This window comes from Anser cygnoides, chromosome 4, assembly GCF_040182565.1.
Source record: "Anser cygnoides isolate HZ-2024a breed goose chromosome 4, Taihu_goose_T2T_genome, whole genome shotgun sequence".
NCBI classification, from domain to species: Eukaryota; Metazoa; Chordata; class Aves; order Anseriformes; family Anatidae; genus Anser; species Anser cygnoides.
Genome location: NC_089876.1, coordinates 48,676,399 through 48,702,576, shown reverse-complemented (window position 1 = coordinate 48,702,576; position 26,178 = coordinate 48,676,399). Strand labels below are relative to the sequence as shown.

At 39.1% G+C, this 26,178-nt stretch overlaps 1 protein-coding gene across 1 annotated transcript in view; it reads right to left on the bottom strand.

Moving 5' to 3' along the window:
* Positions 1-25,507, bottom strand: part of GUCY1B1 (guanylate cyclase 1 soluble subunit beta 1) — a 42,311-nt gene extending 16,804 nt beyond the window's left edge. Inside the window, exons 1-5 of the mRNA XM_048071860.2 lie at positions 25,097-25,507; positions 24,762-24,835; positions 10,488-10,588; positions 9,594-9,712; positions 4,481-4,678 (exon numbers count right to left, since the gene is read on the bottom strand). Coding sequence (XP_047927817.1) covers positions 4,481-4,678; positions 9,594-9,712; positions 10,488-10,588; positions 24,762-24,835; positions 25,097-25,099 — 495 coding nt within the window. The 5' untranslated portion in view covers positions 25,100-25,507. The remainder of the gene's footprint in view (positions 1-4,480; positions 4,679-9,593; positions 9,713-10,487; positions 10,589-24,761; positions 24,836-25,096) is intronic.
* Positions 25,508-26,178: the final 671 nt, after the last annotated feature.

The following is a 26,178-nucleotide window of genomic DNA, read 5'->3' as shown; positions in this document are numbered from 1 at the left end:
ACTCCCTCAGGCTCAGTGCCGTGACAACAGCCCTGCAGAGCTTGTTCCAGTGCCCAACCACCCTCTTGGTGAAGAACCTTTTCCTAACACCCAGCCTGACCCTCCCCTGTCCCAGCTCCATGCCGTTCCCTCGGGTCCTGTCGCTGTCCCCAGACAGCAGAGCTCAGCGCCTGCCCCTCCGCTCCCCTCGTGAGGGAGCTGCAGGCCGCCATGAGGCCTCCCCTCAGCCTGCTCTGCTCTGGGCTGAACAAGCAGTGTCGCCTCAGCTGCTCCTCATACATTTTGCTCTCTAGACACTTCACCATCCTTGTTGCCCTCCTTTGGATGCTCTGTAATAGCTTTATGTTCTTTTTATACTGTGGTGCCCAAAACTGCACACAGTGCTCGAGGTGAGGCTGCACCAGCACAGAGCAGAGCAGGACAACCCCTTCCCTCAACCAGCTAGCCATGTCGTGCCTGATGCTCCCCAGGGTACAGTTGGCCCTCCCGGGATCTTGTCAAGGATCTCCTCCGGCACTTTTTCATTTGATACTGTAAACCATCTTCCCTGACAGTCCGAAAGACAGATTTTGATAATCCACTCTCAGATACTAACAGAGCTGCAGCATGCTGTTTTCCCAACAGATTTTTTTGGCTTTGTAGGATTTTACAACACTTCATTGTCCTGTACCATTTGTAGCCCTGAGAGAATCTCTGTCCTGACTTCACCTTTATAGGTCACCCTCATTTATATACAAACAACCTCTGACAAGCAAAGCAAGAGAAGGCACAGCCAGAAGGCTGCTTACAGAGATCTTATGCCAAAGCTAGTAACCAGCAGCATGACGATTTTTAGTTCTCATACTGAGACTGGCAGAAGTTAAATATTTTTAGTGTGTTCTCAAAGTCAGGAACAATTCTTAGGACAGTATTTGCTGAAAAAAAAATAATCTTAATTCTATTTAGCTAAAATGGATTACAATATCAGGGAAGATAAGGCAAATTGGATTTGAACTAATCAGTTGATTAATGTCAACCAAGGCTTTCCTGAACTATTCAGCTGGAATTGTGAATTCAAATTAAAAAAAAAAAAATCCCTTTCAGTGCTAACAGAGTTTAACAGAGACAAACTCAGACCTTTCTTTTTTCCTTGCCTTCATCATACACGTCTCAGGTGTTAAAAGGCATTTTTCCTGAAGGACGCTGTTCTGGAAAAAGAAAGCCCTACTGTATACCACAAGAACATACATATAAATGTGACTGAGCACTGGCACAGGCTGCCCAAAGAGGTGGTGGAGTCTCCTCCTTGGAGATCTTCAAAAGCTACCTGGATGTGGTCCTGGGCACCCTGCTCTGGGTGGTCCTGCTTGAGCAAGGGTTGGACAAGATGAAATCCAGAGGTCTCTTCCAACCTCAGCCATTTTGTGATTCTGTGCAATGCATGAAACAAAATCTAAACGCTTAATGAAATAAAAAAAAAATATTGTAAACAATTAAGATCTTCTGCCAACTTCACAGCAACTGTAACATGAAAGACAACTTCAAGCAAAATTTTATGTAAACGTAAACTTAGAAGCCTGCACTATCTCAAGAAGATTTACGTGAGCATTTGTTCTGAACAGTTGGAGGATAAAAGTGGATAACAAAGTATTAAACATCATGTCGCAGATATGGACTTTATACTAATATAAAGAGAACTACAGATCTTACTAAAACAGTCGCATATTGGATTGTAATATAAATGTTTGAATAAAGAGATTTGGAAGGATAACTTGGGAATCTCAGCTCTGTTCTTGCAAGTAGGAAGGTAACTCCCATAACAAAATCAGAAACTTAGGGCTGAGTATTAAGGCTGAATCAGTTCAAAATAAATAAATAAATAAATAGATGCCAAAATACATTCTTCTTCATGCAAAAATCTAGCTAAAGTCCAAACTGAAATAATTTACAGAAAAGGTGGCACTGGTTGGTCTATAAAAACTGAGGGGATAAAAAGCAACTGCATTGTTCCTCTGTGCTGTGCTATTTAAACAATGTGTTACTAACAGTCAGAAATGCATAATTACTAAATTATGGAGCAAGGGATTGAGATGAAAGAAAATGTTTTTTTTTCTCCTGTTCCCATTTTTAGAATGGTGTAAAACTAGCCAGGTACCACAATGACAAACTTTACTTTAAAATCCTCATTCGGTAACATTAATGATTAATAGCTGACCTGTGGTGTAACAGGGAGAGACTTTTATTGTCTGTGTGGATTAATTGCAAATTTTGGTGCTGTCACCCCGCAGAAACATAGTACCTGTTTATTCTCTGCTTAGGTACCACTGAAGTTTGTGATTACCTGCAGATTAAAGCACTATTTGGTGTCATTAAAGGTGTCAAAAGCTAGGTTTTAACTGGCAAAGATGAAAAGTTCAGGGCTGAGATAATATTCTAACAGGGACATAATTTTTTAACAGCAATGAGAAAAATCAGGGTAACTGACGTAATAAAATACGAGACAATGTGCACTTTTTCAGTTAAGAGGTAATACCAATTTTATGGGCCTATATGCCTTTGGCTCAGAGAGTCTGGAAGAACAGTTTGGATTTAAATGAAACTTTGTGTTCACTTACAATGGATTTGACCAATATTGTCACAATTCTATTTAATTACAGCACAACAAAAAGATCTCCAGAAAAGCCTAACAAAAACAAATAAAAATGAAAAGTAAAATTTAGAAACAATATTTAAACTTCTTTGGGACATTTATTACTTGTGAGAAGTCCTATATGGATATTGGTATTGTCCAATACAATCTTCTCAATAAAGTAACATTCAGACTGAGGACACAATTTATCAGACTTTTGTTCTGGTAGCTGCTTTGCACAACCTGGATTTCTCCTCTTTTCCAGTGATCACTTTTGTCTCTGCATAACCCTTTGACTATGCTGGCAGAACTCTCTGTGATAGAACACCAAACAACATAAGTGAACAGATATGGGTAAAAATAACCCAGAAAAACAAATGTTATTTTGAACCTAGCTCACTTCCTCCATCTAGTTTATTTTATAGCTCCACAACAGCTGGAGAGACACATCAGAAAAAGCTGTCCTAGGACAAGCTCGAGCAGGAAGAAAAGGGGGGACTGTGTAAGTTGCCTGCGCCACCAAAAGAAATGTTTGTCAAGCAACAGCTTCAGCATTCTTGCAGCCAACTTTCCAACATGGTCCTCCTAGTCTGTCTTAACACTGAATAAACAGGGACCAAAGAGGAGGACTTTTGTGATCTGTTGCACCCTTACCTATCTGAGTACTAACACTTGCTGTAAAAGTTTTAAATATGGATTTCTACCAAGCAGAATTTAAACAAAGGACATCAAGTATATCACCACTGCAATATGGAAAAAGCCATTCATTATAAACCTGAGATAGCTTATAACAGGAAACCTAAGAGTTTACTCTTTATATTGGAGTTCATATTGGAGTTTATACTCCAATATAGGAGCAGTAATTACCTTTGTCACTGGGTCATTTTTAAATCTCTTATGAAAGCAAGCAAACAATCAATCATATTTTATAGCAATGACTGAATGAACGTTACACTGAAGTTTTTGTTTTTAGACTTTAGCCAAATTAATGCTAAAATAAAGTATTACTTCAGCTAGAGTAGTGAAACTGTGCTAGAAAGGTAGTATGGTTAGGGAATAGTTTTTTTAATAAAAAAAAAAAGAAAAAAGCTTGCTGTACCTGCTTATATTCTTCTGTACTTGATGTAAAATATTTGGTATGAACTGCAGTATTGCTAACACCAACAAGTTTTTATGTTGCCATTTTCCCCCTGATGTATCTGAGGCTAACTGCATGTTAGATCAAACCCTGATTTTACACTGTTAGACTGATCAGTTAAATTTTTCTGTTACTCTGTACGGACTCAAAGCAGAAGTTTCTTTTTCCATTTCACAAGTAACTTAGCATGCATAATATTACGTAAACTATACAGTTTACTATGACTAAGGAACATTTTTCCTCTTCTGGAGCTGTAGGTGCATATCCAGTCACATTCCCATTCAATGGAACCCACAAACCCAGACACACAAACGTATCTTGGTTCTGCTAAGGACCTGGCATGAATGCCGAGAGGAAGACTCTGCTCTCCAGCCAGGTATCACCAATGCACATCAGCCTCACAGTTTACATACAGATAAAGAATTTAGGAATGTGGAAAGAGCAACCCTAATAAACCAGTACCAAGTTTCTGTACATCACCTTCTTCTTTGAACAATGGGAATTTGTTCTGAACTGTTCTCGAGTAGGTCTGCTTGCACATTAAATGCTGGCCTTCTCAGCATGTGACCGACCCATCCTTAAAGCAACCCAAATGACAGTGGCTCTTCCTGAGTCAGTAGTAAAGCCATAATCTAACAAAGGACAGCAACAACGATTGTTTGCCATCACTTCACTTGTCTTGATTGCATCCTAATGACATAAACATTCAATGTGTACAACCCTTCAAACATTACCTTCATATCTATTTCTGTGCCATGGATCTGCTGAGCTACTGTTTTGATGATTCCAATGACAATATCCTGTAGACCTTCTCTTTCTGAATAGTAATGCAGAATGAGTCCTTTCCCCTTCTCTGCATCAGTGCATCTGAAGGAAGGGGCTCGCATACCTGGGTAAATAGTAGCAAGATGGTCATGCAGAGCATCCAGGTTCTAGAAGAAGAAATTAAAAACATAATTATAAGGCATATACTTCTTAGTTTTAAAGAAAATAAATACATATCTTGTCTAATCTATTCCATGATTCCCTTTCTCATACTGGTCACACTCCCTGCACATTTGCCTTACTATTTCTAAAACAGCCCTCAGCAGGCTTTTCAGGTAGCTTGCAAAGTTCTTTCCATCTACTGTGGAAATGTTTGGACATGAATGACATCAAAACTAGCACTATAAAAATTACTCTAGGTAGTAAGAATTTATGCTCAGTTATGCTGTATTTCAAAACATTTGGTGATTAAAGACCTTGTATATGTTTCTCAAACCTGTAGCTCATCCATTTGCATCCCTTCCAGATTCTTGTCTCTATAATCTCCCCTTCAGATTCAGGTGTCAAATACAAATAAGTGTGTCTGAATAAGCATGAATCTTTCTCCATATTGTCAATGAAACAACATGCTAGCTCTATCATCATAACAGTCAACCCAAGCTTACAGGACCTGACAAAGTCTCAAACTTCAAAGTAAAGTTTTAAATGATTAAAAAGACTGATCTCAAATACAGACTTTGGGAATAAGGGGGGAAAAAAAAAACCAACACAGAACACATAGCTACTACAAAAATGTTTCAGAAAACACTATTCAAGAAAGAGAAAAGGTCTTTTATATTTTTAGCTGATACCCTGGACATCTTACGTACTTAACTTTAAATTTTCACAAGACAAATTGTTATCTGGGCAGGAAAGTTAAAATGAGAAATTGACAGGCATATCTAATGAGATAATAAAAAAGAGAACAAGATCAAAATCACACTAAGAATACAATGCTAGCTCTGACTTTGATTAGGAAGCAATTATCAAGGCTCCAGCTTGCTGTTTACTGTATAATGTTTAATACAGAAAGAGCAATCTGGAGTGCTGATTAATGTTGCTACCCACATAATTATTTACCTCTTGTAAAATGTATGCAATGTATACATCCTAAGTCCAGAACATTACCGTATATTTAAAATGTACTTCCCCCCACACCACAAGCAACTGCTATCATCAGGTTTTGCATGTTGTTTTGCACAAGAAGTGAGGTGAAAATACTTTCCGTGTGCTGGCTGGGCCATTCTCTACCTTTCATGACCATCTGTCAATCATTAGATTTGTGGAAGCATACTGAACTTGATTTCATGTGAGCTGTGAAGCGCTCAAGCATCTGCCTCTTCTCCTGGGAGGCCTCCAGAGGAAATGAGGCTCTTAGAAATGAATTCCATAGCAGGCACTCAGCCTGGAACTTCCTCCTTCGTTTTTTTAATTTGTTTCAAATTCATGTTTTTGTTGCTCTATCAACACCTCCAAATTAAACCTTGAAAAGGCAACAGTCTGAGAGTCAATTCATTCCAGCTGTTAGTGGGCATTCAATTGCAAAAAGCTGCAATGGGCTTGAAGGCAAATGCTGTTAAGATCTTCACAGAGTTCAAGACAATGAAATTGGAAGAGACTGCTTTGAAAGAGCGTGGATGAAAACATGAGAGAGCTGACTTCAAGGGAGTGCTCCTGAATCTCCTTAATTGTGTGCAGAACTGTTCTTTCAGTATACATGCCTCAGAAACAGCTGGGATATACTGACCTTTTAGAAAAAAGATTCTTACGGAGATATACGGAAACAGAGGGTGCACTATCCAGTTATACAGTCATCAACACCTGAAGAATCTCAAAAGGAGTAAAGCAGAGAATTTTTATAATATGGTTGTCTAATGATTAACATTTAAGTCTGGCACAAGTGTTGCTAACAAATGGCAGTGGCCTAATTGTGAAAGACCACTTTGTTTCCCTAATACCTCATTACTGGCTTTGTCCAAGCAACATCAGAGGTGAATCCACATGATTTGCCCTTTAGTCTCGACTGTCAAAACAGCTGGAGTAGAGGACTTGCCCAGAATGCGCTGCAGCTGCTTTTGAGTCCCCAGTGTGTTTTCTCCCTGTGCATGCAGATTATGGGCTGAGCAAAGAGCTTATTGCATCCAGATCTTTGCTCCACCGGAGTCAAGACTCAGTAGAGATGTGCATCAAGACCCAGGAGCTGAAATTGCTCCCAGATCCTGTCATTTAGACATCATTGTCACCTCTAACAACTACTCCTTTCTTCTGTTTGAGCAATTCTAAATTGACATTGCAGCTTCTAGAAGAACAAATGCATCTTTTTTCTAGTTTGTTCACCTGCTGTGGGCCAGAGGAGTGGTCAGGTACACATAATAACAGGTTAAGTACTCTCCCTGAAATCTTGGCTCCCAGGTTACTCAGATTTATGCCAGAGCTTGTGCTGCAACCAGAGACACTAATTCTAGAGCTCTAGAGAGCAGTGATCATCTCCATGGTGAAACACAAAGTGATCTCCAAGCAGGAATGAACACGGACCAGCAACACTAAGGCAGGCCCTCGCCTGTCTGAAAACAGCAAAGTTACGACTGGCACCTGAAATACAAAGATACACTGTTCAGCTCTGTGCTGTACAGAGCATCTGGGAAGTGTTTTAAAAGAGCAATTAGTCCCGTTAAATTTATTGCACTGCAATTACGAACAATTAAATAGCCAAGTAAATGATCTCCTAAATGAGACAGAACTAACCACTACTCCAGTGTTTCATTTTCTTTCAGCAGAAAGCTACTGAACATAACAAAAGCACACTTTGGGTTTCTTAGGAGGTATCTCTTTTCACACCACTTCTCTTTGGCACAGTGTCTCCTTTCCGTATGATTTGCAATTTTTCCAGCCCTGTGTTTTTCATAGGAAGTATAAATATTAGATTTGGTTGTGCTGTCTTCTTCCTCTTTCTTGAAGCCTGAAGTATCTGTGTTTCATCTACGAATAAACTAAATTCTCTCAGAGATGTCAAGGGAAATAGAATATAAATATGAGATTTATTTTCACACGCTTAAAAAACCAGCAGCCCTCTATTATTTCACACATTCCTGGGCTCTGTACAGGTCTCAAAAAGCACCTTTTGGAACTGTATTATGTATTTTAAGAATCTGACAAAATCTCGGCACATCAAGTCCAATCAAACCTATTTTTGTAAGCATATAAATGAGCTTCCTGACCTAATCTGACTGCTGGAAGCTGCAAAAACAATAAATCACAGATAATGTTGATTTTCCATCATAATTAAAAGCTAAAAAGTACATTGTTGGCACAGCTATTAATATATTAGTCTTGATAGAATTTACAGAAGTACATAATAGCTAATGTCATCTTTTAGCATTGAAATGCAAACAGAAAGGCCTAAAATACTGTCATTAGAAGAATATAAATGTATGCTGTTCACACTTTTACAGAGGTTTGGTGTGTCCTACAAACATGTCCACCATTATTCACAGTAAGGAATAGAAACAGAAGTATACTGGATGGAAAAGGGGATGAGAGGAAGACGAAAGGACTAGCCCACCAGTGTGTACCCAAAGTGATGGAGGAATAGACCAGCTACATCTTTTTTTTTCATCCTCTACTATTCTTTCTCAACCCTAATCACAGCTTCAGTACATCTTTAAAAATTACATTGATCTGAATGCTTGCTTTGAGGGAAGCCTGTGAATGAGGCTATAAAATATAAAGGATATCCTTTCCCACAGACAGACAATGGTACACAGACCACACACTTGTAGGCATCAGTGGGAGCATACATATAACCTGACTGTCTGCCCAGCAATTACAGTCCATGGGATTTGCAACAGAATTCTGGGTTGAATAAATTTAGGATGCTCTGCAATAATCCAGATTGTAGGGCAGGTACTGAGGTATACAAGTAAACATTCCAGTAATTCAGCAAAACATGCTTTCTGCTCTTTTCACTTGTTATTACTGGAGAGATTTTTAAGGACAAAGATGACAAGAAGCTGCTAAATTTCTAGTGAAAATTGATAAAGGTTTGACACAACAATTGGACAATCTCCCGTGAAACCTTAATCAGTTCAGTGTTTTTAAACCCGATACAGCATGCACCTCTCCGCAAGAGTGACATATATCACAAACCATAAATTCAAACTGCTTTTGAAATGAACAATGTTGAAGTGACAAGAAAGGGAAACCCCTTTTTTCTACGCTTGGAAATCACACTTTAGAGAAGTCATTACACTTCTTCCGTGCTACTGAAAAATTACGTTCAGTTTGTTTTATTTTATAGCACACTTTCAAACTGTTCTTAAGTTAGGGAAGCACAAAAATGGGCTTAAACACTGCTACTCTATCCCACCCTCAGTTCACGGAGAAAATAAAATCTCTGTCTTAAGAGATAAGCTGTGTATGATCTTCACTCTGTACATAGTGTATAATTAGAAATAACAAGTATCTGTAATTAGTCAAAGAGCACTTGGGATAAGAAATATCCTGCAAATCTGAAGACCACATTCTCTGTTAATATAAACAACGTAAAGCCTTTTTAATTAACATGCACAGACAATTTGGTGCGGGATTTTCATGCCTCTTGTACTCCATACTTCTGTTACCTAGAAAACTCCTGTTCAAAACTTTTACTTGCAGTTTCAAATTAATTTTTAGATTTATGAATGCCTCTGCAAATCCAGCTTACCTGCCTTCTCATTCCCTTTTCATGTAACTAAACAGTCAAAGATGATTGTTTAAAGAGAAAAATAGTACTCTGAAATCAGGTACTGAAATAGGACTGAAATATCAGGTAACCGAAGAATATATTAACCGAGAGGGAAACAGAACAGCAATGCCAGAACTTCTGAGTAGTGAAAAGATCTATAGAACACAAATACCAACATTTGTCATATACCTCTCCACAAGTAACTGGAAGATAATACCAGATTATGGCATTTTATCTCCAAATCCTATTCTAACCTGTTGGCTAGACCATACTTCTGCCTGGTCCAATGTATTTGAAATAATTAGGTGTAAAAATCTTACCTGCAAAAATTCTCTGACATTTGAGCCCAGGACACGTAGAATTGTATCATAACCAGATTCTTGACAAAACACAAAAAACATCTTCCCAAACATTTGAAGAATTTCCCCAGCGTTTAGATCTAGTTAAAACAAGAAAATGTGACTTAGTTCAAATATTGCATTTCATGCACTTTGCTTACTACTTTAGTCTCATATTCGTAAATAAGAAAGACAGTACCTAAACTCTACCCAGATCCAGCAGGCCAAGAATATGGGGACAACAAGATTCAGGGTCCACATACCCAGTAATGTGTATTCAGTACGGGAATTTCAGTACAATTTACTGATTACCTTTATGGTTTTAGGGCATTGTGCATTCCGTGTATCTGTAGTGTTTTAGATTTTGATACAGATAAGGAAACACTGTTTGCAAATAATCGTCAATGTTCGCCTCAGGGGAGTTACTTCTGGGTTACAATAGTGTGAAACCACATCAGCTGCTCCAATTCAACATGTACTAGTCATCGTTGTCTTTTGAGTTCTTGGCTAATTACTCTTTCAGAACAAATTCATACTGCATTTGGGTCTGCAGATAAAATAAAAATGATGGGCATAATTCTGCCTTTTAAACTACAGACCATTGTTGGAATGACTGAAAACATGCTACCCCAGTTAATGATAGATATGAAATATGACATGCCATAAACACTTCTGTAACTGGGCATGCTAGTTCAGCAGAGTGATCAAAGATGCAGAGATCAAATCCTTTCTTCCGAGATTTTTTAGTTTTCTCTCTGACCATTACCATGTTTCCATTTCTTCTTTGTTAAATCCTGTGTCTCTCTGCTACATGGATTTATTTATTTTTAATCATACATGTGATAAGTGTGCAAAGAACATTTCCATATTACTTACTAAGGACCTTGCTTGCAGCTGCAACCAGGTCATAGGTTTTGGAATCATCATATATTATTCTGACAAGAAACTGTCCTTCCTCATCTAGCTGTGCCTCCTTCCTAAAAAGAAAATATAACAAAATATTTTTGGTTGAGGGAGAAGCACCAAATCTATAAATCAATTACATATTGTTTGGTATTAGTCTTTAAATAAGGTAAGTCCATAGGTTATACCTTTAAGAAATTACTTGTAGAAAATTAGAAATACATCTGATCCATACCTCAGGATAAATAAAGTACAACACCATTCTCTTATGATCATTTGTACTCTGAAAATAATAATTAGCTGGAAGAAAATAAATACGATTTTTCAGCACAGAGCCTCACAAAGAAGCTGCTGAACTAATTAAAGATAGAATTTGTAGTTTAAAAAGGGAAATATCTAATAAACCAGAATTAGAAAAATTTTCAAAAAGACAGATGATTAATTTTTTTTTTTAATAAAAACGAGGTATATGTCATATGAATTTAAGACAATCATCAACTCACCACTGTACCCTAATTATTTCTCTAATAGAAAAATGAAAGACAACCATGGGGAAAAATTACTTACTAGTACTGTAGTAATGAAGGGCTCCTACCAGAGAAGGACAGAAACTTGTCTTGAGATAAGGTTGAAACATACTGCATAAGAGCAAATATTCTAATGGCTCAAAACTTCTAACAATCATTAGGATTATAAACCTTTAAAAACTAGATTCTAAACCTACTATTTAAAATTCTGTATCCCCTTTTACAACAAAATCTTCCATCTCTACCACCATATTTCATGCATCATTAGAACAAAACTCTTTGACATTTAGCTTCTGATTTTCTAAAGCTAGCATATTTTCTTTTTAAAATAAAATAATACAAACTAATAATGCCTATACAACAATTCAAGTATTTACAGTTGTACTGGAAATATCCATCCATACAAACACAGAAACATTCTCTGTGTTACTCAATGGGAAGAGAGGCCTGAGGATTAAGTATTCTGTTTCATGTTAAAACTGCTAGATGACAAATGGTACTGTCGATAAGGCCTGATTCCAATCTCATGTGATATTATTCTATTGACCTAAATGAAATTACTTGTCATTTAACCCTCCAGTTAGTAATCATCAGTCTTTGACCATCTGCCCACTTATCAATGGAAGTCTGGAATCCTTTATTTTCTTCTTCCTCTTCCACTTTCTTTAATCACGCTCATCATATTCTTACCACTGACCAAAAATTATACTACACTGGTATTATATTTAAAATATGTTGACTTTTTTTTATTAATTAATGAGCTCTCATACCATCTACATGACATACGCCTTTTTATACCCATTCTATGAATAGGCATAATGAGCTAAAAACAAGCTAAGCAACTTTCCCAAGTTCTCAAGTTTCACAAGTTTTACAAGTTTCACAAGGCTATATAGCCTTTAGATGAAAGTAAACATCCTATGGAATAGATATAAAAGGAACATCACTTGTTATTAAATGACATGGAAAACATTAATAAACTTAACGTGTTTTTTATTTATTTATTTATTTATTTATTTTATTACACTCTCTGGGAGCTTCCCAAATGGAATGAAAGAATAGACAGCATTAAGCAGAGCAAAACTGGCTGCAAGAGTTTTGTCACAATATGTAAAAATAAAAAGCACAGTATTATTTTTTATGAGTAACCAATTGCAATAATTTATTCGTTAAGAAATAGTGTTTTTATAAAAATCAAGCAGAAATTGTTTGTGTACACACAGTCCCCTACAACTCTTTTTTTCATACTCCAAAAAAGTACTTCTGGTCCTCCTCCCCAGTCATTCTCTGAAAACTTCAGATCAGCCTGCAGGATATCAAGTCTCACTGATTCCTGAAAACAGCTCCTATGCCATATATTCCATCTTTTCCTAAGCAGCAGAATAACTAGTTTTTTTAATGGTAAACATCCTGAAGCATATGAGGTCCGTCAGTGACAAGAAGGTGTTTACACTTCCTAAGAACTGAACTGAAATCACATGAGAAAAGAAAATCATCTTGATTCTTTGATTCTCATAAAATGGTATGTAACTGGAAGTCAAATATGGTTTAGAGGGAAGTTTGCAAAGGGTGCACAAACTTTCCCACATCCCTGATACACGCTGTGCTTTCTCTTAGTCTCTCAGTTCTCAGCCAAACCACAAAGGATTACACACACATCTGGAAAAGCAATGAACATCCTCAGAAATACTGCATACTTGCACAAGCCACTAGACACAGCTTTTGTGTGTGAGAATTTTCTGTATTAAAAAAAATTGAACGAGTTTGTTCACTCTGGTATCTCTTTCAAAATGGTTAGTTCCTTCCAATTACATTGACTGGAACTTTTCCTGCTTCTTTCTCAGTGCCAAGCCATGCTTACTTTCTTAATTAGCTTCACTGTATTTCATCAAAGTTTGTCTTCAATGCCTACAGCTTCTCTGAGCCATCTCTTTTTAAAATTAGCACTGGTTATTTAAATGCCTACCCCATTTATATTATTCAGATACTTTGGGTTTTCTCCACTCTTCTCTACATGCTTTGCATCACTCAGCAGCCATCTTCTTTGTAGCCTTAGTATGTATTTCCTATTAAAATAACGTTATTGGTAAAGTTAAACAAAAAAAGTTCATTAGCAATTATGTCTGCATTGGACATAATTTTCTGGGAAGAAACTGCAAGCTCCAAGGCTTCACTCTCCCTCAGTATCAGCAGTCTTGATGGACATTCCAGCAGTACAGGCAAAGAAACTGCTGTTTGTACTGCAGCCTAATCATCCAAGAGAAAAAATAATGCCCTGCTTTTTAGTAATTTTTATTTTAAAAAGACACAGAAAGATATTAAAAAATTGTGGCCCAAAAAAAAGCCAACCTCCTTTTGGGAAATTTTTTCTTTCTAGAGAATTTGCTGAAGTAAATATTTGCTCTAGCAGGGGACTACATTCCTCACTCAAAACTGTGTGGTCAAAAAATCTTTGTTTGTCCTACAGTTATGGTAAATCCCCTGACAATGTCTGATGTAAACCTCTGTCAAAAGACAAACAGCTTTTTTCTAAAACCAGTGCTTGAAAAATACTAGAATCAAGTTTTTTTTTTGTTTTTTTTTTTCCCACTATGATTCCTTCTCCATACTTCTCAGCCCTGCTGTGCTGGTACATCCCAATCATTTAGCTCAATGCAGAACTGACTTGTAATTCAGCTAAGTATTTGTTTTACTGGGTTATTTTTCTGCTGGATGGATTTCCCAGTCTCTTCCTCCCCTGGTCACAGAAGCTGCTGTGCATACCGAACAACATGTAGGTAGACAGAGCTGCTGAGGACACGACAGGCAGTTCAGTGAAGTTGGCTGAAGCCTTTTCCCCTGCCTCCAGTGAAACAAACTGCGGTTTCTGAAGCCTTTCTGTTTCTCTTGGTAATCTGACATCAATGAGAACTTTGGGAAACCCTTCTCTCTGAAACACATGATTATCCTTAAGGCTACAGGTGATGAGGAAATGCTGCTGTAAGTTTATCCAAAATGACCAATGCAATGTGAAAACACTTTTATTTCCACCGAGGCATTTGTCCTTCAGCAAATGTATCTAATTGCAGGTCCTCTAGTAAACTTCTTTGAGAGCAGAGCGTCAGAGGTATGAGCACCAGAGGCTGACCACAATGTTAACACCAGCAGCCCAGGAAACAGGTGAATCATTTAGGTGAATGGGCAATGCCCAAGTTATTTCCTCACGGCTGCAGTTTTCTCACCTAATTGCCTGACCCCTACCTGCTCTATCAAACCTGTCTGCATTTACAGTAAGGAGCTGCTTCTACAAGAAGGGTGATATGAAGAAACCAGCAATTCTTCCAGTTTTAACTGTTTTTACTCCACGACCTATGAGTATCATGTATGAAAACAAACCTGCCTGTGTGGAACAAGATGTGACTATATAAGCCTGGGTGTCTGAACCTTAAAATACCAGAAGGCTGCAACTGCTCTCATCCGAACAGCTTCTCTCTCCTGGCTGACAGATGGTTCCTGAGCTGGGATTAGAACTGGAATATAACATGGCCTCCTTCAATGCACAGAATTTACATTTGGCTGACTATATTTCATAAAAAACGTCATCATCCACAGCTTTATGAAAAACTGTGGCACTTCTCTCGAAATGTTTTGCTGCAATCATTATTCTCATTTTTTTTAACAGATGTTTTCTGCAGACCCTGGTGTTTGATCACAAAGGTATTAACAGCAATAACATGTGGTGACTTTCTTAAGGGCTTGACTGGAAATGAACCAAAAGCAACAAGTTCTGGCAAATTCCCAGTTCCAGCTCTGGTTAATTCTTTAGTGAAGCAGCAGCACTACAGTAGCAAACTTTTAACTTTCATATGCCCTTGCTTTCAAAACAACTTCTAAGACAAATAGAACATGATTTACAATTAATTTCTCATTTACATTTCTAGAAACAAAAGAAGGGTGTGTTTTGCTCCCCAGTAAGTTTATGTTTAAAAATTTAAAAAAATCCCAGGAGACTGATGCTCTTGCCTGAACAGACTCCTGCTGTCAGCACACAGGATGTGCTATTTCATGGTTCAAAACTTGCATCCTTTGTTATGCCTGTCCTAACTGCTGTGGTCTGGCAGTCCTTTTTATTCACTCTAGGCTAATTTTGAATGATTACACAGAGCTATCCCAACTGTGGCAAACAAAGATTCCAGCCAGGACTTTTTCTAAAATGTTTTCCTCCCGAATGTTTAAATTATCCAGGTTAATCTGTGGAAGTTTACTTGGGGAAAAATAACCTTAACCATTGCACCATGGAAAATAACAGTAACACAGAGGACATTTCTCACGTACGGGTTTGACCTTGACATCATCCAAATCAATGGAAAAATTCCTACCAAGGTGATCAAAGCAGGATCAAGTCCTAAAAGCAGCCCTTCCGCTATTGGTCATGCTAACACCCCCAAATTGCCGTTGGTCTAGAAGCACAAAATAGTGTTAAAGGTGTACAATGGGCCCTTTGAAAATCTTTTCCATTGTGAAGCTAGTTTAGTATTTGAAAACACACTACTCACGTTCAAAGGTAGTGTTAATAATTCACAAAGATGAATGAAATCTTAAGTGCTAACAAACATTCAGACAAAAACCACTCTTAAAATGATAACAGATCTTGTACTATGGATTTTTAGACCACAGGTTGCACACATTTTTATTTCACCCTCAGACTTCACACTGTAAACCTCAATGAAATGTGGTCTGGAAAAGACCCATTTTTTCTTAGCACAGAGATTCCTAACTTGTATGCATGGGAAAAGGCTTGCTATGAATGTTGATCTTTAAGGTCCTGGAAACATATGGGAAATACTTTCTCTCTTTTGATGTTTCAAGGATTTTCTTTTGCCATCTTAAGAGATTTTACAGGCAACACAGTTGGACAAGATGCCATGACAGGTTGGTCCTGTATACATGTTTTTCTTACTTATGTAGTACATCCTCCACAAAGTGGATTTTAATGTAGTTTTGCGGTCAGATTGTAGCATTTAAAAGCAATTGTAATAAATCATAATTAAGTAGAAGGTTGCAGCTTTCAGAACTTTATTATTTTTGGTTATGTAGCACTTGGTTATTTTATCTCTGTAGTCAGTCGTAAGGCTGGAATTAAAAAACAACAACAACAAAAAACACAACAACAATGAAAAAAAACATTTTTTTCTACAGAAGAACCCTTCTCGTCATAGAACTTTGCACGCAGTAAATGTTGAGAAAATGTAATGGTTACAAACAGGAAAATTAGATGATTGGAGACTAGGTGGAACAATTCTTTGTATCCTCAAGATACACAAGCTTATCCGTGACAGCTATACTATTTAGAAGCTGTTGGTATCACTTTAACAGATCATCTAGTGTACCAAAAGTACAACTGGACCTCTTCCTATCAAAACTGTGGTCTTAAGTGCATGCCATGGGTGTGTCACCTTGAACACGCCACAACAGCGACTTCCAAGACCACCTCTATGACTCCTTCCATGCTAGGCGTTGTTTCTGTTGGGACTTTTGCCACCATTGTGCTTAACTATTCTTGGTGTACCAAGGATGGAAAAAGTGCTTGTTAAATTGAAGAAACCAGTCAAAACAATCTTCTTGACAAAATAACACTACTGCACTTAGAAACCCAGCATGATTCTGATCTCACTGAGAGGAGCATGTCAAGCTTAATTCAGTTCCAACAGCAACATTATTAAGCAGAATTACGTGTCAGAACTAAAGATGATATCAGTGAAATCCGAATCATCATCCTTGCATCCCTCTTACATTAAGATGGCAAAATCACTGCTTATTGTATTCCTTCACACATGGTTTGTGTTTTCAAAACACTATTAATCTTTTTTCATGTATTTCACAAAGATGCTTTACTAAAAGTATTTAAAATATTGATCCAAGCTTCCCACTCCTCCCAGAAAAAAAAAAAAAAAAGAAAACTTGTAAAAAAAGAAGACTTGTACGTGCTATGGATGGTCTAGAGATATTTTAAACACCCAGCTGGGAAAAACATAAATTATATTAAGTTACAAGATTAGAAAAAAATGGGAATCTGTCCAGGAAAATGACATTCTGGGTAAAGTAAATAGGTGTATTTATAGACTTCAGTGCTCTGAGCTATTTCCCAGTTTTACAAGCTGGAGATGAGAGTGTTTAATGTAGGTTTTCAAAACAAGATTATCCTAGAAGATACAGTTAACAAATGAGCAAGTTCTTTGTTACTAATCCAAATACTAAAAATATTATTAAAAACACAAAGCTAGTATTATTTTGCTTCCTTTTACATAAGTGGACTAAAAGGAATGGTATTTACCATACCAAGGAATGGTATTTCTTTTAATCATTTCGTTTATAAGAGTGACTGATATGTTTATAACACCTGGTATCCTGACAGATCTAAAAGTACTTCCCAGTTCTGGGAAATCTAAAAAGTACCTGAGAGATACTGCAAGCACAGTCACACCATGCTGCAAACCATGGCACTATTTCTTTTTAGCCAGGTCTTTCTCAAATGAATTAAAGAATTTGTCATCCACACAGTTTAAAATCCTGACCTCCAAACAGGTCCTTCTGCTGTGAGGAACTGAAGGAGCAGCCACTTTCTGGATAAACACTTACTAACATTAAGAGGTGTAATGGATTAAAATAATCAATCTATTGTCCTTTCACCACTAATGGCTTTCCAAATTGTCTTTCTGACCTCTATTTATACTTAACCTGTATTTTTTTTTTAATTATTATGAGATTGATCAAAGGGAACACTCCATCTTCAGTACTGGGTAGACACAATGCTAATGGAGGCAGGAAAAAATCGATTTTCCTGGCTTTTCACAGACCACTGCAATTAATTATAACTCGGTTCTACGCAACCCAGAAAAAGTATGGTCTCCCATATATAAAGCTGTAGTGAAGAGTCTATTTTTTCATTAGTGTTCATGGTGAAAAGGCACTTAAGATAATTAACACAGTATGCCTGTAATGTCTTTAAGCATGAAGGAATCAGTAACTTTGGGTAAAGTGTAAAGCAAACATTCCTTGTAATAAATTAGTTGTGGGCTGGGAAGGGCAAATACTGAGCAAGGTCCTGCAGCTCAACAAAGCAAGAGAGTTGATTCACACAGGACTGATTATCAGCGCTGCAATATAGTTCTACATGTCTATGTGGTAAAATCCAAAACCGGCTTGATAGGCACCTGGACTTCTACAGTTCCTGCCAAGAGAAGTACATAGGAAAGGTACAGAAAAGCCAGCAACCTGGGAGTGATCCCAAAGGCATTAAGATTAAAATAAAATAAAATAAAATAAAATAAAATAAAATAAAATAAAATAAAATAAAATAAAATAAAATAATTGAAGTCCTAGGCACATCCAAATCTACACTCAGATGTCTAAAAGGAGTTTGGCACCAAGCTTCTTATGCAAATCAGCTCTTGTTGAGAAATACCACAAAAAAAAAAAAATGGAACGACTATCCCATGCTTCAACAACATGATACCTAACTGAAATACCATACCTCATACTTTGTACAGGTCTTTGATTTTGCCTATTTAATCTGCATTTTTATTGCCCAGGCCACATTGTGGTTATGTAGATGTGATATGCACACACGCACGCGCGTATATACCTGTACACATAAGTATTTCTATGCCTATGTATCTATAAAGGGAAGTATAGTTTCTCCAGAAACTTTACATTCTAAGCTGATGATTAACCTACCTTCTCCCCTAGCAGAAGTGATGCTGTTAACACAGTACAGATTGATACAGACTATGGTACAGTTTTACATTATTTCTAGTACATTTACATGCCTTTTTTTTTCTATTTATATTGCCCTATATATGGAAATTAGCTGAAATCTTAGAGAACACAACATTTTCTGAAATTACTATAAGAAATAAAACAAATGTCTCATAAAGAGCCAGAAGCATGTGATGAGCTTCTTTTTGTTGCTTTGCGCAAGCTGGAAAGATGAGCTCAAGTACTGCTTATAGCAACCTTGGTGAAGTTTGCTCCTTACTACATTTCCCTGTCTCTCCCCGAGCCTACATGATGCAACCTACCCATCACACCTAAAATCTTTTCCCCAAGGCTACTGAATCTTTCAGTATTGAGGACAGGCTCTACACAGACAGTACACAACTATTCAATATTTTATCCCATTGGTCAATATATAACATCAGGCTTGATATACAGCATAGTTTTATAATCCAGCTCTGAAGACAGAATTGTTCCTTCCCAAGAAGCCTGTCTTTCTATATATCCCTATACTTGCATGGAGAAGTATTAATGAACAGGTTAGTGAGACCAATTATATAATTTCTGTTTTAAATGGATGACAAAACCACAGATCAAAAAATACATGTAATGGTAACAATAAATGAACAAAAGGTTTCATTAATCTTGAATGCCCAGTTTGAGACAGGTGAACCTGTTTTTTCACGATACTCTGTACTTTTTATGGTCAAAGCACAGCTTTCATGGACTTCACACGTCACCAGCATCAGATCCGCAATCCATCTCAATTCCAGCACCTCTTAAGAGCTTACTGTTGTAACTTGTAACAAGTCTTTCATTGTAGCTTTTGTCAATAATATCTGAAAAGGCAAACTGGTACACTATAAACTATTATTACATCTAAACATTTTGCTAAGCAACAGTAATAGGCAAAAACTTCGATTTTTACAGGATTTGCCACAAACAAAAACTGTATTTTGCCATAGACATAAGCAGAGAAAATTATCTTTGGCAAGGTAACATTCTAAATTCAGTATAAAGACATTAGTCTATATACTGAAGTATAGTCCCTTTATTTTCCAGCTGCAAAAGAAGTTCTTTTAGTTTGTTTGTTTGTATAGGAAACATAAAAATCTAGTTTTTGTTATACTAGAAATTCCCAGGGAACAATGTGAGTTTAAACCAAATCCAATTCTCTCCCCTGTTAAAAAAAAAAAAAAAGTAATACAAATTCTTAAAGGCACAGTTGAGTAGATTTTCTCTTTTTATATTATTTGACTTTATATTATTTACTATACTGGAATATAACTGCACATAAACTTAATGAGAATATCACATTCTGTCAATGAGTTCATAAGTTCGTAAGTACCCAAACTCTAATGAAAGTTACTGGAGGGCAATTTTACATGTATAAATAAACAAAACCATCTACCTCTCTTGACTTAATTAGCCAACTTGTAACAACACCATTACACCTGCTAGGAATGCCATTGAAAATTTATCCAATAAACATGTATTCTTAAATCATCTACTTTTTACTGCAAAGCCTACAGTAACTAGTCTGATCTATGCTACCCCTTACTGACATCAAGCTGTGTCCGTACCCTTTCCTAAAGGAAAATGCCAGCCCTACCATCTATTTCACTCCCTTAAATTGATCAGTTTTTTCTACCACACTAAGCTGAACCCAAGTTGAATCTGAGGAGAGAAGCTCTCTGCTTACGTTATACCAGGATAATTATAGCATGATAATTACCCAGCCCCCTGTGTTTCACTGTTTTAACCATAACGGGATAGTTACGGAAAACAAATTCTGATGAGTGAACTAGCCTAGATGCTTGGTAGCTGATAATGGATAAAGTCTGGGGGAGGACAACAAAGCTTTCCTTCCTCAAAGGAAAAGTGATTGCCTTTAGATCTTCCTTGGTGCACACTTCCAGCCCCTGAATCCATGGGAAGTTAGTGTTACCCAGCAGGCTACTCAGACCTTGAGCATTGGCATTTAAGAGCAGGTGTGGACAGCACATGCCAGATTGATCCACAAAAGGGCAAATGAGGCAGGATGAGGCAAAAGGGCAGGATGATGCTTTGGTCCCACACTAAGCACTGAGCACCAGGAAAATAATACTACTTCTTGCTTTCTACATCCCGGACTAAGGTTCATCTGGCAAAGAATACGTGGCTCTCGGGGCACAACATGAGTATTTTGCTACTGTGAAAGTTTCAACACAGATGTTCTTTTCTAGAATCAATTAAAAATGGTTTTACCTCTAGATGTTTAGTTTTTGCAACAGAGTTTTTAACTTCTGCTCTAGTTTTTCTATGCTCGCAGGCTACACGTTTTGCGGGGACTTCTAACAGAAACAGAAGGAAGATGGAGACTACAGTTGAGTGACTGTACCATTTCATTTCTCAAAAACTATCTGTTAGACCTTTCATGTACCTCTATGGGAAAAACACTGATTTATTTTACACTGTTGCGATGAAGCGTTTGAATGTGTTTCTTAATATGACATTCAAGTTCTCGTTCCTATTCTTGGCAATATATCTGAAATTGTCACAGTTTGAGCATCTAACCTGGCCTAAATTTAGATTTAGGAGCCTGTGGGAAAATCCTGTATTCATTTAATCAAACACAGAGTGAAGTGATACACAGGGAAACACAGGAAAAGCTACTATGTACATATTCCCAGCAGACAGCAGTGCCCTAGCTCCCACATACCACCCTGGAGCTGTTTCAAGAAGACATCACTGTTAATACTTCAGTTTTTTACACACTTAAGCCTTTAGAGCTGCTGAACAGAGTGCTCAGATTTTCACATGTACTGGCTGTGCTGCTCAGCTACATGTGGCATCTGTTGCAAAGGAGCTCACATTTTATCATAGCATAAGTCCCTTTTAAAAATGTTACCACACAATTGTTTAAATATATCCACCAAAAACAAAACAAAACAAACAAACAAAAAAGCCTTTTTGTGTGTTTCTGTTTGGTTGGTTTGCTTTGCTTTCCTTTGTGTTTTTTGTTGTTGTTGTTGTAGTTATTGCTGTTTTGGTTTTGATGTGGTAATCTATTTTGTTTTGGACAGGTATATAGACAGTAATTCTGTGCCCACTACTTACCATCACATTCACACACTGCAGGATTACCCAGCAGCACAAATTTGGCCTTGATCAGACATGAGCACAAAACTGCACGTATGCGAGAGTGGTCAGGCCTGACAATTTTACGTTAGCTAGCTTTTGTGTTGGCTGCAGGAGAAATAAAGATATCTAATGCCAAAGGAATCTTGAAAACTATCTTTTAGGGACACTGCAATTGCCAAACAATCTGAAATAGCTCTCTAGATGTGACAATGACAAAATAAGGAGTTTGAGACAGGTTCTCAAGCAGGGAAGGGACAAATCAGAAGTGTCTTCTCAGCAAAAATGTGGTTAATCATTCTAAGTAACAGTTTATTTGCTAAGAAAATGACTGCAGGACTGGTGGAGTGCTGATCAGAGCATTTCTACATGTATTCCAGGTCTCTCCTTCCAAGGACTGAAGTACAATGAAATCATCATTCTGATTCAATTAACAACAAATGATGGCAACAAAAAAAACACTTTCACAAGAGCATCAAACGTCTAACCTAACAACATCTCCGTCAGTGTAACAGAGGAACTGAAAGGACCTAAAATAGCAGATCCTTTCAGTGGACCTTTCAATGGCTAGCAGAGGACCCTGTACCATCCCCTAAAGCAGCGCAACCACTATAACCTGTTCCAGGAGATTTATAAGGGTTTCTTCGCTGGTTTATCAACTCTAGAATATACTAACTCTTAAGACAAATCCTGATGAATAAAAATCCAGTTGCAAACTCCTTTTGCATAAGGAGCTACAGCAGTTGTTGCATATAAAAATATATTGGCTCTTTCTTGCAGATCATGTTCCACTCTTCTGTTTGGGTGGTGTTATGGTATTGTTTCCTTCCAGAAAGCCATCTTCTCTGGGAGTTAATAGCAGAGCCTAGCTGTTGGGCTGCAACAGTACAAAAATGTTTCCCAGCTGAAAGACAGAAACAGGATGTAGCAGCTTCCTGAATTTTCACAGCTGACCTTTAGCCAAACATTTCATATCTTTTTATTAATTTTTTCCAAAACGTTAAATGAGTATTACTGATCATAGGCTTCAGTTGATCTCTGGTACTCTAGTAGGTATGTACAAAAATCTTATAGGTAGGCTGCATCAGGAATTATGGCTGGGGGTCCTGACAGTCTGCAGCACGATCCTTATTAGAGGAGAAGACTTTTTATCTTCTATGATGGATTCCTTTCCTGTACAAGTTCTGCTGAGCGGGTGATCTGGACAAAAGGGGACTCAAAGGCATGTTGCTAAAGATGATATGCCAGGAAAAAGTGAACATTCTTTAGTACATTTTATACTTATTTTATTATAATTTTCATGGAAAACAATTGATGTACCACTAACATGTTTCTTTTTCTTACTAAGTCTCTTAACTTGCACGTCATATAAACTCAGTATCAAGGCATAAGAATTCAAAATAGATCGTTGTGTTTAGTTAAGGTGTGCAAGAAAAATAAACTTACATAGCTTACTTACCTTGCAGCCCAAAACTGTATGGTATTCAACTGAAGACTCATCTATGCAATCCATAGAACTGTATTTGCAATGTGTAATTTACAGATTAACTGTCTTGGATCACTGGAACAGTGATTGCTGAACTGGAACTGTGGACTATCCATCTCTGGTGATGTTAAAGACTCAGCTAGACAAAGTCACAGCCGAGCCCTGATACAGTGCTGGTAACAGTCCTGGCTAGAACACAGGCTGGACTAGATGACCTCCAGAGGTCCCTTCAAGTCAACATTTCTGTGATTCTCTGGTAAGATTACCCCATTTTTAATGAATGAATTCAAGAAAAAAAGCATCATGGTCACAATAACTTCACATTCAAGGGCAGCCCTTTAACTCAAAAAATTGTATTAGAGCAATGGCAAGACAACTACGCTGACATATTATTAAAACTGACCCAAAATAAATGGGATAGGGTAGTATAGAAGCTGGCCTGTTGAAAGAAGACTGCTTTCTCTAAGTTGGATAATCTCCTTCTCCCTTAAAACATACAATATCAAGAGACCATATTAAACCATCTCTTCTAACTACAGAGCAGCCTGAAGCCTTACAAAGCTTACAACTCTGTAAGCATTTATGTCTTTTTTTAATACATTTCTTATACTTGTGGCTATGTATCAGAACTACCATATTTATGGCAAACAGAATGTTGTTGGCACTATGCATTTCATATATTTCTTGCAATCCCACAATTCATCAGAAGTTTTAAATGGAGACAGTCATTGCCAGACATGCAAGGGTTGGATACAAGAAAGCAGGTTCAAGAGAAGAAACACAAAAATCACTCTTATGTGTACATGAAGTTACAGTTCCTGTATGCAGTGACATTTCTAATTCAAGTGTAGTATGTTATCAAAATCTCACATTAATTGTAGATAGAGTTTATTAGCCAAAAAATGTATTTCAATCCCTCCACGAACGCAAAGAAAAATAAGTGTTAAATGATTCAGCTGACTCAAGGAAGGGTTTCCGTGGTTTCTGGGATGTTTCGCCTGCTCTTTACTTCTATCCCAGACTTTACACATTCGAGAGAAGCGCAGGGATCAGTTTCATCTCCGCTGCGGCTCTTGGAGAGTAGTAAAGGTGCAACGAGGCGGGTCTTTGCAGCGCTGGGAAAGGCCCCGAGCGGGACGAGAGGTGGCGAGATGCGGACTGCTCTCGGCGCTGCGGGCAGCCGCCTCCCGGCAGCAGGAGGCTAACCCTCACCTGCCGCTACCGGAGCGCCGCACCGGGCGGCACAGCGGGCGCTGCCGGGCCCAGGCCCCCGGGACGGAGGGCCCAGAGCCGGACACACGCCCACACCCCCATCCACACCCCATGTACACACCCCACGCCCCCCATCCACACACTTACTTGATGTCCTCCCAGACGGCGGGGCCGTAGTTGCGGATGACCAGCAGCTCCAGGGCGTGATTGACGAAGCCGTACTGCGGGGCAGGGCGAGGTGGCGGCACGGTCAGGAGGCGGCCTGGGGAGCCCCCGGGAGCCCCCCGCCGCCCCCCCCTCCTCGCCGCCCCCCCCTCCTCACCGCCCCCCTCCCCTCATCGCCCCCACCCCAAAACCCCCCCAAAATATAAAAGGCGGAGGCCTGACTCCCCTGCCAAGCTGCTCCAGCCTCTCCCCTCCCCGCCGCCGGCCCGGCCCGGCCCCGTCAGCGCCGGGCAGGGAGCGCAGCCGCCGGAGCTCACCATGGTGCCGCCGCTGCCGCTGCCGAAGAGCGGCCCCGCTGCCCTCACCGCCTCCCCCGGCCGCCACCGCCCCGAGTGGCAGCCGCCATAGCCAATGGGGAGCGCGGCCGGCGCGCTGTCCGCCAATGGGAGGCGGAGGCGGGACTACGGGCCGTGGAGGGAAGGGGGGATGCGGCGGGGAGGAGGGGGCTGGGCGCGAGGGCCTCGGCTGACGGTCGCCTCGCGCCTAACGGCCGCCCCGTGCAAACGGTCGCCTCACGGCTAACGGCCGCCGCGAGGGGGTTGGAGGCGCGGCCGCCTTCTCCAGCGGGGAGCTGCGGGGCTCGCGGCGTGAGGCGGCCCGCTGCCCGACAGCTCGGCGGCTCCTCCTCCTCCTCCTCCGCTCCCGGCAGGCCTCTGTGGGACGGGGATGGAGGGACGGGCCCCGAAAAGCCTCGGCCACGGGAGGCAGAATGGCCAGAGTACCCCTGCAGAGGGCAGGGGAGTTTTTATGCCACGTCCCCCTTCTGTTCGGGGTGCGTTGCGTGAGAGGAAAACCGCGTTGTTGCTGACGTGATGCCTGTGAAATACGTGCATCCATTTAATTTTTTCCCCATTGCTCTTCCCAGCAGAGAAGCATCCAAACAACTGCCCTAGAGTTTCCTGCACATCAAAAGGGATTTTCCAAATGCTTTTCTCCAACTGGAGTTGTTAGGACTCACCTGACAGTCTGAAGATTGTCAAAGTGCCTGGCAAAATCACAGTGATTAGGCAGGTACACGGAGGGCAGTGTATGCTTTGGTGTCAATGCCCTTTGCAGTGGTTGCTTTTGCAGGAATAGAAATGGTTCCTGAATTGTTTCATATCCACATGCAATCACAGCTTTTGGCCAGATAAATGCCCCCTGAAGAGTGGAAAACCAGAAGAGCAAGATGATTGCAGATACTTCTGTTTCTGTGTGTTAATTTTCAAAGGTTAATGAAATTAAAAACACAATAATAAGTGCTTTCAATACATTTTGGTGTGCGTTGACAAGTCCTTGTCAGTAGCTAATGTGAAAGAGACATTACTGTACAGTGTTGTTACAATGTTATAACCTACTA